The 12,844-nt window shown below is 36.0% G+C and overlaps 1 protein-coding gene across 1 annotated transcript in view; it reads right to left on the bottom strand.

Annotated features, from left to right (window-relative positions):
• Window positions 1-461: 461 nt before the first annotated feature.
• Window positions 462-12,844, bottom strand: part of LOC122035066 (L-2-hydroxyglutarate dehydrogenase, mitochondrial-like) — a 48,372-nt gene continuing 35,989 nt past the window's right edge. Inside the window, exon 4 of the mRNA XM_042594440.1 lies at window positions 462-663. Within this exon, the coding sequence (XP_042450374.1) occupies window positions 495-663 (169 nt within the window). The 3' untranslated portion in view covers window positions 462-494. The remainder of the gene's footprint in view (window positions 664-12,844) is intronic.

The following is a 12,844-nucleotide window of genomic DNA, read 5'->3' as shown; positions in this document are numbered from 1 at the left end:
GTCTCTAAATAGGTTATTAATAAGGTGGATCATTTGCTGCGAGCTTTTATTTAGGTGGCTCCTTATCCCGAGTCCCATTAACAATGTAAAGTCCACTGGTCCCAGTCCACCAATTGTCTTGAGATTTGTACTTAACCATTAATCATAACACATTCAGATTTTGAGTTGGCATGTCATTTTGATGTATTTGCTAACAGGAAAATATAAATCACACGTGTATTGTAGTAGAGATTTTTTTTAATCAAGTTTTAGTTGACATTTTATATCTAGATGCTATGCCAAACAAAAAAAAAAGAAAAAGAAAAAGGTTTAGTAAGTCACTTTACAATTCTATCATTAATGATACTATTTTAAAATCTTTATGTAAAGCTAACAAAACTAACTAGAAAAGCTTCTTAATATCCATTTTTCTCTCTCCTTTTTTTTTTTCCAAACACTCATCAATAAGAAATTTTGGAAACTAATTTTAAGTTCAATAAGATGATAAGAGTAAATCAGTGCACCTGAATAACAAAATCTGCAAGAGGCTTTCCTGGGCCAGAGAGTTTTGGTCGTATGCCTGAATATCCTGGTTCTAAAGAGCCATCCTTTAGATTAGGAAAATATTTTCTTATTTCTGGATAGAATTTTTTTGATTGATCCAACTTGACAGAATAATCAAACCTGTAACATAAAATTCACTAAGTTCATGAACACCGAAAAAGACATTTGGTGCTATTTGGAGCATAATGCTAATGAATTGAACCAAGTAGTGAAATTATTTTAGAAAAATTACTTAATTTTGCATAATTAAAGAAATTGCAAGTTTTTATCAATGAAAATGCAAAATGGAGCATCTGTCAATAATTGTTGTTATGATAGTATTGGGTAATTGGTTTGTGAAAATTCTTTTTACGGTTTTTCTTTTTTCGAAAAATGAAATGAAAAATAAAACAAATATTTATTTATAACTTTTTTAAACCATTATCACCGCTCCTCTATTGCAATCTTGAGGTAGGTATTCTCTCAGCTCGTCAGGGATGCAATTAGTCAACTAGGATATCAATAGGGATCAGTAAAAATTTGGTAAAACTGAATTAACCGAACTGACTGAATTTAGAAATTCAGTTTTCAGTTTTTTTTTTAAATTCGGTTCAGTTTTGGATTAATTCGGTTCAGTTTCAGTTTTAAAATTTGTAATTTGGTTAAAACGAATAAGGATATTAATTTGATTATTTTTTATTTAAAATATAATTAATTAAATAAAATATGTAATTAATTAAACAAAATCTAAATTTAATTAATTTGGTTTTAAAATTTTGATTAATTCGGTCGAAACCCGAATTAATCGATATTTAATCGGTTTGGTTTGTTTGGGTTTCATAGGAAAATTCAGTCGGTTCGGTCGAATCAGTTTTAACTGAATGCTCAGCCCTATATATCAATGTCACCCCTTGTGTGCATGGAATCTTCTATCTACGCTGGGAGATGAATCTACTATCTGTCACATGAGACTATCAGGTGGTGGGCCAACCTACTCAAGTACAACATCTATATGGTTGGAGTTGATGGTCGTACACGAGACAGATTGCTGGAGATACTACGCTTCTAGATCGGGACCTTCCATTTCAGATGTTTGGGTATACCCCTGACGGTGGAGCGACTGCAAATTATGGTGCCATGATCAAGGTAGTGGTGGGCCGCCTTACTTCATGGTCGAGGCACAGCTTGTTATATGCTAGGAATCTGAAGTTTGTGCGGACAATGCTGCAAGGTGTTGAGTGCTTCTAGCATCCCATTCTGTCGATCCCTAGCATGATTGTGGAGAAGCTATACTCCATTCGTCGCTCATTTGTGTGGACATCCAAACACTCTCTTATCTTTTGAGCTACTATGTGCCTCCCAAAAGAGGGAGGGTATGGATTGAGGGACCATCGAGCCTAGAACTCAGCATTACTCACCTAATCCTTGTGGTACATCTCGTGGAATCTGGGTGCAGTAGATCATCATGTATGCTTGAGGCAAGCCAACCTATGGACATGGCAGGTGAAGGCATCAAACTTTCTGATCATCAAATGCATATTTTAGATCCGAGACATTGTTCATGAAACACCAATTTACGTGCAACCATGGTGGAGCAGGCAGTAAACCTACTTAGTTCTTGCTGCACATAGGGAAAGAATTAAAAATAAGAGGAACTATTTTTAGGGTAGGCGACAATAGAAGGAGAAAGAGGATAAATATGAGAAGCGAATGATAATACAGAGTTATAAGCAAAAACAACGGAGGCCTAGGGTAAAGGAAAATAAGATCAAGAGGACATGAAGCTAAAGAGGGTGGATTAAAAATAAATATAGAATAAGAAAGAAATAAAAAGGAAAGAATTAACTTCTTATTTCTTAGAAAGAATAAGGAGAGAAGGAACCAATTCGTAAATGAGGGCAGTGTTGAAGCTTGAGGAACCAATTCGTAAATGAGGGAGGTGTTGAAGCTTGAGGATGAAGGTAAATTAAAGGATAATTAGTATTAAGACCGAATCACCAAGTTTTGTCTCTAACACCATGTCGTAAATTAAAATTTGTATTAATTAAAAATTGGTCCAATACATGGGATTCTAATCCTTTTTATAGATTGATAACACGACTTTTTTTTTATAAAATAATAGACTTTCCTAATAAAAATCCTAAAACTCTACTAAAGTTTTCTAAAAAAAAGTTACCTAAAGAAATAAACTTTTATGAAAAGTAATTACGCTATCCTATCCCATAAATTATGGAATATTTTCAGCTTACATATTCTTTAAATTCATGTTTTCCCTTCGTTACTTATGTAATGATTGATTTTTTAGAAGTAAAATTCCTATTTTCACTTTGTGGTTGCTTCTTAAACTATGAATAGAGACATGATCAAATTTTGATTATCCAATTTGTTGTTTTAGGAACCTAAGGTGTGTCCCCTTTTGTGTTAATCTTACATTCATTGTGCAGAGTCTTATCTAATGAGTATTTTTATTCATATCTCGTAGACCTAATCTTTTAGTGGAATTTCACAACGTCTTAGGACAATTAATGATGCATGATGTGGAAGTTTTCAATTGAGACAGGTGTTCTTGTTTGTTTCTTTTCATCACTTATCTTATGTATGTGTAAATATTGAGAAAACTAAATGTGTTTGTTTTCAGATGAGAAAATTTAAAAAGTCACATGATGAAATGAGGCTAAAAATAAAATGGTTTTGGCTCAATAAGAGAAATGAAATTGATTTTTTATTTATTTTTTCTTTACCAGATTTTGCTATGCTCTTGAGGATGTGTAGGTGAAAAAACAAAAGGGGATTGTTTTCAAAAACTATTTATATAACTCCAATATTTTTTTATGCTTGGCTTTATGTTGTCTGCCCCTTATGGCATTCTTGGTTGTTGATTTATTCAAGCTTGCTTTTGTCATACCTATTGATGTTAAATTGACTAGCAAGAGATAAATTATAAAATAGAAAAAAAATTAATCTAATCCATTTAGTGCACACCTATTGTAAGCATCATAAATTTTAAATTTTTAATGATATTCTAATTATCCAAATAATTTGTATTTAATCAAAATATCGTGTCGAACTCTAGCTCTTTCTTAATGCACGAACCAAAGCTAAGAGGACAAGGTCTCAACATGATCTTGTGAAACCTTTTCCTATCGCTTGGTTGCATGATCTTTTGATATTATAAAGTCAGAGTACGAAACAAATCTTTTATCCATAGTAGTTACCAAATTTTATCCAATTTAACTTTTGCATTTAAAATTATTTATTAAAATCTTTTAAATAACTATTTAAGCTAAATCAACTTTTAGGGTCAAATAGAAGTAAGGTTAGATATAGTCCATATTATTAGGATCTCCATTGAATGGACATGTTAGGATCAAGTGGATTCAAACAACGGTAGATTTGGATTTATTTTGCATTATTAAAACTAAAGGGAGTTTATATATATAGGATAGTAAGGTTTAATCGTATTTAATTAACTTAGTGGCATTTTTAAAAGGCCAGAAATTTAATTCCTCTCCCTAAACTCTCCATGCACTTCTCTCCACTCGCTGATTCCTTGCTCATTGCCACAAGCGTTTGTCAGTACTCCTCTCCTTCTCTTCTCTCCTCCCTTCTCTTCCTTGGTCTTTCTTCTCTCCTTCTCTATTTTCATTGCACGTTACATGCCAAAAACATCTTGCATGTCGATCGGGTGGTGGAAATGTAAATTTTGTATATGTCAACAACCATGGCTCAACATGATTAAGGCTCATACACTATTAATTCATATTTTTGGAATTCCACTTAAATTTTTAGACTATACCTTTTCCATCGCATGCTATCTTATAATCACATTTTTAAAATTCTTGATGTTCAAATGACTTTACTTGCTTCTAGCTCATGGATTTCCTTATTTTGTTCATCTCTTGCCTCTTAGGTATAATATATCTTAATTTTTCTTGGTTATTTATGCATACGAAAGAGATTCCTCTTTCCACTCAAGTTCTTTCTATTCTTATTCAATTCTCCTAATAAAAGGCCAAAGTTGAGGATGTCATAATCATGATTTAAAATTTCGACCCGTGCTGAGATTTCGATCCTGGATCGAAACGATATGGTTTCAATATTGTATCACGCCGTGTCAATATAATTTCCGTATTTTTTAAATATATAATATATTAATTAAAAATGAAATATTTAATATAAATATTTAAAATATAAAAATGATCTGAAAATAAATAACAAAATAAATAACAATTTTATTATTTTTTTGAATTAAAATTTAAAATAAAGTAATTAGATAATTTTATTAAGATTTAATAAACGCTTTTTATATTATATTTATCATAGCTAGAAGTTGATTAAAAGAATTTACCTAAGTTTTAATTAAAAAAACAACCACCCACCCACGGGAGTTTGCGTGACTCCAGCACAACTGCGGGGGACGCACGACTCTCCACGACTGGTTGCGCGACCTCTCCACAATAGACGCAGGGGTCGCGCGCCCCCTCCACGGCTTCGGCGGGGTCGCGCGACGCCGCTGTAGACGCGGGGGTCACCGCCCCCTCCGCGGCTGCTAGGGGTCGCATGACGCCACTACAGGCGCTAGGGTCGCACACCCTCTCCGCGGCTGCCGCGGGGTCACGTGACACCGCTAAAAACGCGAGGGTCGCGCGACCCCTCCACGGCGACTGTGAGGTCACGCGACCCTTCGCGGTGGCTGCGGGGTCGCGTGATGCCTCTCTACTGCCACAAGGCCTAGTATTGAAGTCGTGCCGGTGACGATCGGCGGGCGGAACAAGATATTTTGCCCGTTTCACCTGATTCGGCACGGTATTTTAATCCCTGATCATAACCACTCCTCAAGCCTGTGCTACTTTACTAACACCATATATTTACTCGAATTGTCTCTAACCTTGACCGGCCTCCCCGCGGAAGTTTCCCACCGTCCACAACGTAAATCGGGAAGTGCTCGCAGCGGATGGCCCATCAGCCCAACGTTCTTAAGTAAACCTCCCATTAAGGAATATTCATCCATTAATTCGCCGAGGCTGGGACTCGATACTTATATGCTTGGAAAACTGAGAGGGCATTCTGCCATTGCACTATTACCTCGAGGGCAAACCTTAATCCTTTTGTCGCTCAATGGAAAGGTATTCATAAATGTAGCACATTAAATATTTTATCCGGTTACACTTCATTTATTTGTCTCGATGCTTGTTAAGATTCCTCATACAATCTTAGAAACTACAAGAAAACATGATTTCATAATAGTCTATTCAGTTTTAAAAAGTGTGTTAGAGTTTTTACAATTTTTAGGATTTTTCATTACAAAAATCTATTATGAAGAATAAGTCATGTTATGAATTTATAAAAAAAAAATCTTATGTTACTGTGGCAAAAGCTGATTCGCTCGCCGCTCAGACCAACACGGAAGAGGTAAATCACGATTAAATTTATAAAAAAAAACTTATGTTATGATTTTATAGAAAGAGGTTAGAATCCCATGTATTGGATATGTAAGATACAACAAATTAAATAATAGGTGTTATGGAGAAATAACCTTATTGGATTTTTCAGAAATTTTTAGTCTGTATGTCACATTTAAGGGGATAGAGCTATTAGGCATGGAGAAAACCTATTTGGAATAACCATATTAATGGGAGTTGATGGAAGAATTAATTTGGGATTTAATAAGTTAACCCTAAGTATTTAATCAAGCTCCCCCGATTCCTCTCCTCACCTCCCCCAATTCCCCCTCATTGCACACTCCTCTCGATCTGATCGTCAATCCCTCTTCTCCCCCTCTCATCTCAGCGAGCATTCTCCACCAGATCCACCATCGCCGGCGTTAAGAGCCACCACCCGAGCTCCACCCAAGGGACATCTCGTCGATACGCTTTCCTTGATCTAGCCGTCGGCTGGGAGAGAGATCGCCACTGCCCGAGCCAATGTCGCCAACCTCATCTTGCTCTTCTCGATCTCGCGGGGTCAGCTGACCGCTGGACATCGTCAGCCTAGTCAATTGCCACCCCGATCACCGAGTGCAGCGTCGCCAAGAGTGCCAGATTACTCGGCAAAGTCGTTCCCTTCTCCTCCGATCGTCGAAGCTAGATCTGTTGCCGACCTTCTCCTCCCATTCATCGTCGGCACAGATCCATGCCATTGTCGTCGCGAGGGTTCAGCCACCGACCTTTCCCCGGTTCTGATGCATCGTCGCCCCTTTATCTGGTTGAACGGAGTCCAGCCGGCCACCATCGTCGCCACTCTTGCTCCGGTCACCAGCCGAAGACCACCAAAGTATCCTGTTGCCGACGATCACATTGGAGGTAACCACTTATTACTAGCAGATGACTTGAGTGTAGATCTATGGTTGATGCTGATTTTGGGGCATTGGATGGGTTGGATAGCGACTTCACTTGGTCCCAGCCTGACAGGAGGGTGCTCCAGTTGTGAGGCAATAGTAGAGTGCACCAGAATTGGGTGAGTTTTAGATTGATTATGCTTGTAGTAAATCCTAATTGGAAGGTGAAATGGTTAGGGTTGCTTAATCTATTTGGTTATGGATTAGAGATTCATTAAGAGTTGATTTCTCTAGTTGGATTAATTCACAAGGATATTAGCCACGAAGGAAGTATAAGATTATCAAATAGAATTGAAACAAAGTTTCCTAATCAGATTAGGATTATGTTTAGCTATTTGGTTTATGATTAAACTTAGCTATACTGTGCATACTATGTTGTAGGACTTTGATTTGAGATGAGCGTCTCGACGTGGGAGTTGTATTGACACGATCTACATATTAAAGGCGGGTGCCCTCTTCCTTGGCCTCTATAGTTCTTTAAACTTAGTGCATGGATTATCTAATGGATTAGGTTGCTTTATCTTGACTTCACTCATATTTTATCTATGTTTGACGCTTATATGTTTGATCTCTTTATTGTCTATACAGTCTCACTGTTTGATATTCCTACTCTAGTACACGTGTATGGTGTATACTGTAGGAGTCATCATGATGATTATGCATATGTTAGTGTGCACACGCATATAGGTGTTTTACTTATTGTATATCTTGTTGGTAGTCACATGTTGAATCCTTTCATGCATATAAATATATGTGATCGACGGATCGTGTTTCTGGATATTTGTGTTGTGTGCATACATGTCGGGGGAGTTATATTGGAAGTATCTTGTCGATTATATCTATTTTGTATGTGCACACATGTCTATTATGTTTTATTGGAAGTATTATGTTGATTATACTCATGATGCATGTGCAAACATGTCAGGTGAGATATATTGGGAGTATCTTGTTGATTATATCTATCTTGTGTGTGCACACGTGTCTATTATGTTTTATTGAAAGTATATGCTGATGATACTCAGGATGTATGTGTATACAAGTCGAGTGAGTATTATTGGAGGTGTCATGTTGATTATACCTATGTTAAGTATCCACATGTGTTTGGTATGTATTATTGGCAGTATTTTGTTGATTATATCACTATTATGTGTGCACATGAGTCTGGTGTGTATTACTGGAGGTATCTTGTCGATTGTACCTGTGTTGTGTGTGCACAAGTGTCTGGTGTGTACTATTGGAGGTATCATGTTTATTATACCCACATGGTGTGTGCACACGTGTCTGGTATGTTCTTTTGGAGAATCATGTTGATTATACCTATGTTGTTGTGTGCGCACGTGTCTAGTGTGTACTATAGGTGTTGTTGCTTATTATATATGTTGTATGGTGAACACTTGTTGTTCCTTTTCATACCTATAGACTTTAGGTGATTGATAGATTATGTACTAAAGGTACTTATGTGGATTGGAATGTTACATTGATGATGATCGTGTCGGTATCATGATTATTTATATCATGTTTATTATTGCACTATATACATGCTGATGACCATTGCTCCCTTGTGGTATAAGCTAGTTTGATGACCATTACTCTCTTGCAGTATGAGTTAGTTTGTCCCTTGTGGTATAAGCTAGTTTGATGACCATTACTCTCTTGCGGTATGAGTTAGTTTGATGATCATTGCTCCCTTGTGGTATGAGCTAGTTTGACGACCATTGCTCCCTTGCGGTATGAGTTAGTTTAATGATCATTGCTCTCTTGCAGTATGAGCTAGTTTGACGACTATTGCTCCAAGTGGTATAAGCTAGTTTGACGACCATTACTCCCTATGATTGCATGTATCTTATCGGCCAGGGCTCCCATCTCGTTGTAGGTTGAGGTCAGAGCCAGTTGACAGTGGTTATCATACTTTAGGCTGCCCACGGGTTATCTGTGGTAGAGTGTTCTCGCGCAGCCCAACTAGATAGTTATATCCTGTCTGCCCACGGGTTATCTGTGGTAGAGTGTTCTCACACAGACAAAGATCCTGACATTTCGGACTGCCCACAGGTTATATGTGGTAGAGTGTTCTCGCATAGTCTCTAGCTACATAGCTAGATGTCTTGGTCATTTGTATTGCTTGTGATGGAGCGTTGCTCCCACATATGTTGTTTTGCTTGTGATGGAGCGTTGCTCCCACATATGATGTATTCTGGTGACGGAGAATTGCTCTCACATTTGATGATCTATTATCATTATATGTACCGACACATGCTTAGGCTTTGTGATACCCTTGTTGCTTATGTTGTCGATGTATGTTGTATATCTTTGAAATCTTGCTGGGTGTTATGAGCAGGTCTGTTGTTGATTCCTAGAGTGTTAGAATGGTACGGGTATATATATTTGTTATTTCATATATATATATATATATATATATATATATGATCAAGTGCTTATTTCCCTACTGAGACTATATATCTTTGATCGTCTTACATTTTTATCCATGCACTACCATGTTCTTATTATCCGCTGAATAATCCACACGCACCACCCCTTGTACTGTTTTTTTTCGCCAAGTAACAGGTAGATGATGGAGGAGTTGCTTAGGGGATCCTGGCTGCCAGTCTCACGTCACATCTGAGATCAATTTTCCACTGTTATTTCATTTTGTGCTATTTGTATTTTGTATTTAGATTTGGTGTTGTGTTATGTTGTTTTGTATATGATTTTGAGCCTTGTGGCCACTTTAATTCGTTTTTGGATTTTTATTGTGGTGTAAGTCATGTCGACATGCAGACAATCTATTATCTTGCATGGTTTTGTGTTTGTACCAGCCGTGTAGGATGTGTATTATTTTTGTCTTCCGTTGTATTTTTAGTACAGCCGTGTGAGCTGCTTATTATACAACTGCGTGATTATATTCTTTTTGTTCCAGCCGTGTGGGCTATGTATATAACTGCGTGGTTGTGTATGTTCCAGCCGTGTGGGCTGTTAATAGCTTGTGAGTAGTCTTATAGCATTGTATACATGTTTCATTTGTCACTGTTACATGAAAGATGTTGTCCGATTTTTATTAGACAACCTTACCCTCAGGGCGTGATAGGATAAGTTTTTAAAACAATGTCATTTTCAATTTTCAATTTTCAATTTTCAACATGTTATCAGTGCAAACCCTAATCATCTCTCTAAACCCTAGTTGTCACTTAAAATCCTAGTTGTATTTCCTATCGTAGCCATTCAAGGACTGCAAACTCTAGCCTCCTCTTCCCTGGTTGATGTTGATGTTGATCGGTGCCAACAATCCTTGCTTGTTATCGTTGTAAGCCAACATCTAATCCCTCTCTTCTCTCCTTTTCACCATTTTTTTTGTTATATTTTATATAAACAAAACAAAATATTTCTTATACCAACCTTCCTAGCTAGATCATTTTTTTTCCGTATTTTTTTTACTAGCATTCAAAATTGGATTTTTTTTATTTTTAATCATCCTTCATGAAGGGGAGCCTTGACGTAACAATAAAATTGTTGTCATGTGACCAAAAGGTCATGGGTTCGAATCCTGAAAACAGCTTCTTGCAAAAAACAGGGTAAGGTTACATACAATGAATCCTTCCCTAGGACCCCGCATGGCGGGAGCTTCGTGCACCGGGCTGCCTTTTTTTTATTTTAAATCATCCTTCATTACTGATTTTTCTCTATTACCGACCTTCAAAATTGAATTTTTCCCTATTGTTTGGCCTTCATTGTCGATTTTCCTGGTCTCTCACTAGTTTTTATGCAAGTTTTGACTTACAAAATTGTAAGTTGTAGAAACAACTGCTATAACATAATGAAAAATTCTAGATCATGATAGTTTATGTGCAATTATTGTAAAAAGGCACGTCATACTCATAAAAGTGTTGGAAGTTTCATGGAAAATCTCCCAACCCAAGAGTGGGAACACATAAGGATCAATAGTCATATGCATATGGAGAATACAAAACAAAATGAAGCATCAAGGAGGGATTCAACTAAGAAGAGGTTGAGAAGTTGAGTTCTAATTCTTAGAAATTCTAACCCTTCATGTGCATTTGTTAATTCAACTATGTTTCCATTGTTACTTGAATGTACCAAATCTAAAACTTTTAGAACCTGAATTCAGGTGCTACTGATCATATAACCCACTTACCAAGTGTCTTTTCCACGTGCTCCACTTATATAACAACAATAGCAACCAAGTCTTATCCTACTAGATGGTCGACTATATAGATCCTTTTACACCATTGAACTCTATCTCTAATTATATCATAATCTATATTTAAATAAATTTTATCTTATTTTATCGTTACTAACCAAGTCTTTTTTGGTCTTCCTCTTCCTCGTTTGATATACGTATTTGTCATATTCACATCGCCTAACTGGAACATCTATTGTCTAAGTACATGTCCGTACCATCTTAAATATCTCTTAGAGTTTTCTCTCAAGAGATGCAACTCCGACTTTCTCTCTAATGCTCTCATTTCTTATTCTATACATTCTCGTGTATCCACACATACACCTTAACATCCTCATCTCTGCAACTCTCATCTTCTACTCATGTGCTCAAGTCATAACTCAACATTCAGCTCCATATAACATAGCAGGTCTAACTGAGATTTTGTAGAATTTTCCTTTAAATTTTAGAGGTACTTTACGATCACATAAAACATCTGACGTTCTCCTCCATTTCAACCATCCCGCTTGTATTCTATGGAAAGCATCTCTCTCAATTCCTTTATCATTTTGCAAAAATGATCCTAAATATCTAAATCTCTTGGTTCCGAGCAACTCGTCGTCGCCTATCTTAACAATTGTCTCATTATATCTAATATTGCTAAATTTATATTCCATATATTCTGTCTTTATTCTACTAAGCCTAAAACCTTTCTTCTAGTATTTCCCGCCAAGATTCTAGTTTAGCATTTACTCCTTCACGTGTTTCATCTACCAAAATAATATCATCTGCAAACAACATGCACCACGGTACTGTGTCTTGAATATGTACAGTGAATTCATCCATAATTAGTATAAAAGATAGGGACATAGAGATGATCCTTGATGTAACCCTATCTTTATTAGAAATGCTTAAGTTACTCTACTTGAAATCTTTACTCTAGTCGTTACATCCTCGTACGTATCCTTAATTAGTTCAATATATAACCTCTCTTTTCTAGAATTCTCTATATAATTTCTCTTGGGACCCTATCATAAGCTTTTTCTAAGTCAATAAATACCATGTGTAGATCTTGTTTTTGCTCCTGATATTTTTCAATTAATTATTTAAGAAGATATATAGCTTCTATTGTCGACCTTTTAGGCATGAACCCAAATTGATTTTCGATCACCGGTCTCCTACCTTAATATTTTTCTATTACATTTTCCTAAAATTTCATGGTATGACTCATTAGTTTAATACCTTTATAGTTTGCATAATTTTGTATGTCCGCCTTGTTCTTATATAAGAGAACTAAAGTATTTATCCTCCATTGATCAAGCATTTTTTTTTTTTTCAATATCATGTTAAATAATTTTGTAAGTCATTCAATACCCTATTTTCCTAGACACTTCCATACCTCTATCAGAATATCATCTAGTCCAACGGCTTTTCTGCATCCCATTTAAATCTTGTTCTACTTCTGAAGTTTGAACTCTACGATAAAAATTAAAATTTCTATACTCATTTGACCTACTTAAATTATCTAAGTTAAGTTGATCACCTAAAGTTTCATTAAAAAGTTGATAAAAATACCTCTTCCACCGCTTTTTTATTTCTCTCTCGTTTACTAGTATCTTATTACATTCATCTTTAATACATTTTATTTGGATAAGATCTCTTGTCTTCCTTTCTCTCACTTTAACTATTCTATAAATATTTCTTTCTCCTTCTTTTGTTTTCAATTTTTGATATAATCGTTCAAAAATTTCATTATTTACTTCATTCACTACTCTCTTAGCTTCTTTCTTGGCTATTGTATATTTTTTTAGGTT

This window comes from Zingiber officinale, chromosome 11B (genome assembly GCF_018446385.1).
Source record: "Zingiber officinale cultivar Zhangliang chromosome 11B, Zo_v1.1, whole genome shotgun sequence".
In the NCBI taxonomy this organism is placed as follows: Eukaryota; Viridiplantae; Streptophyta; class Magnoliopsida; order Zingiberales; family Zingiberaceae; genus Zingiber; species Zingiber officinale.
Note: the sequence above shows the minus strand (reverse complement) of the source record. Positions and strands in the feature narration are given on the sequence as shown.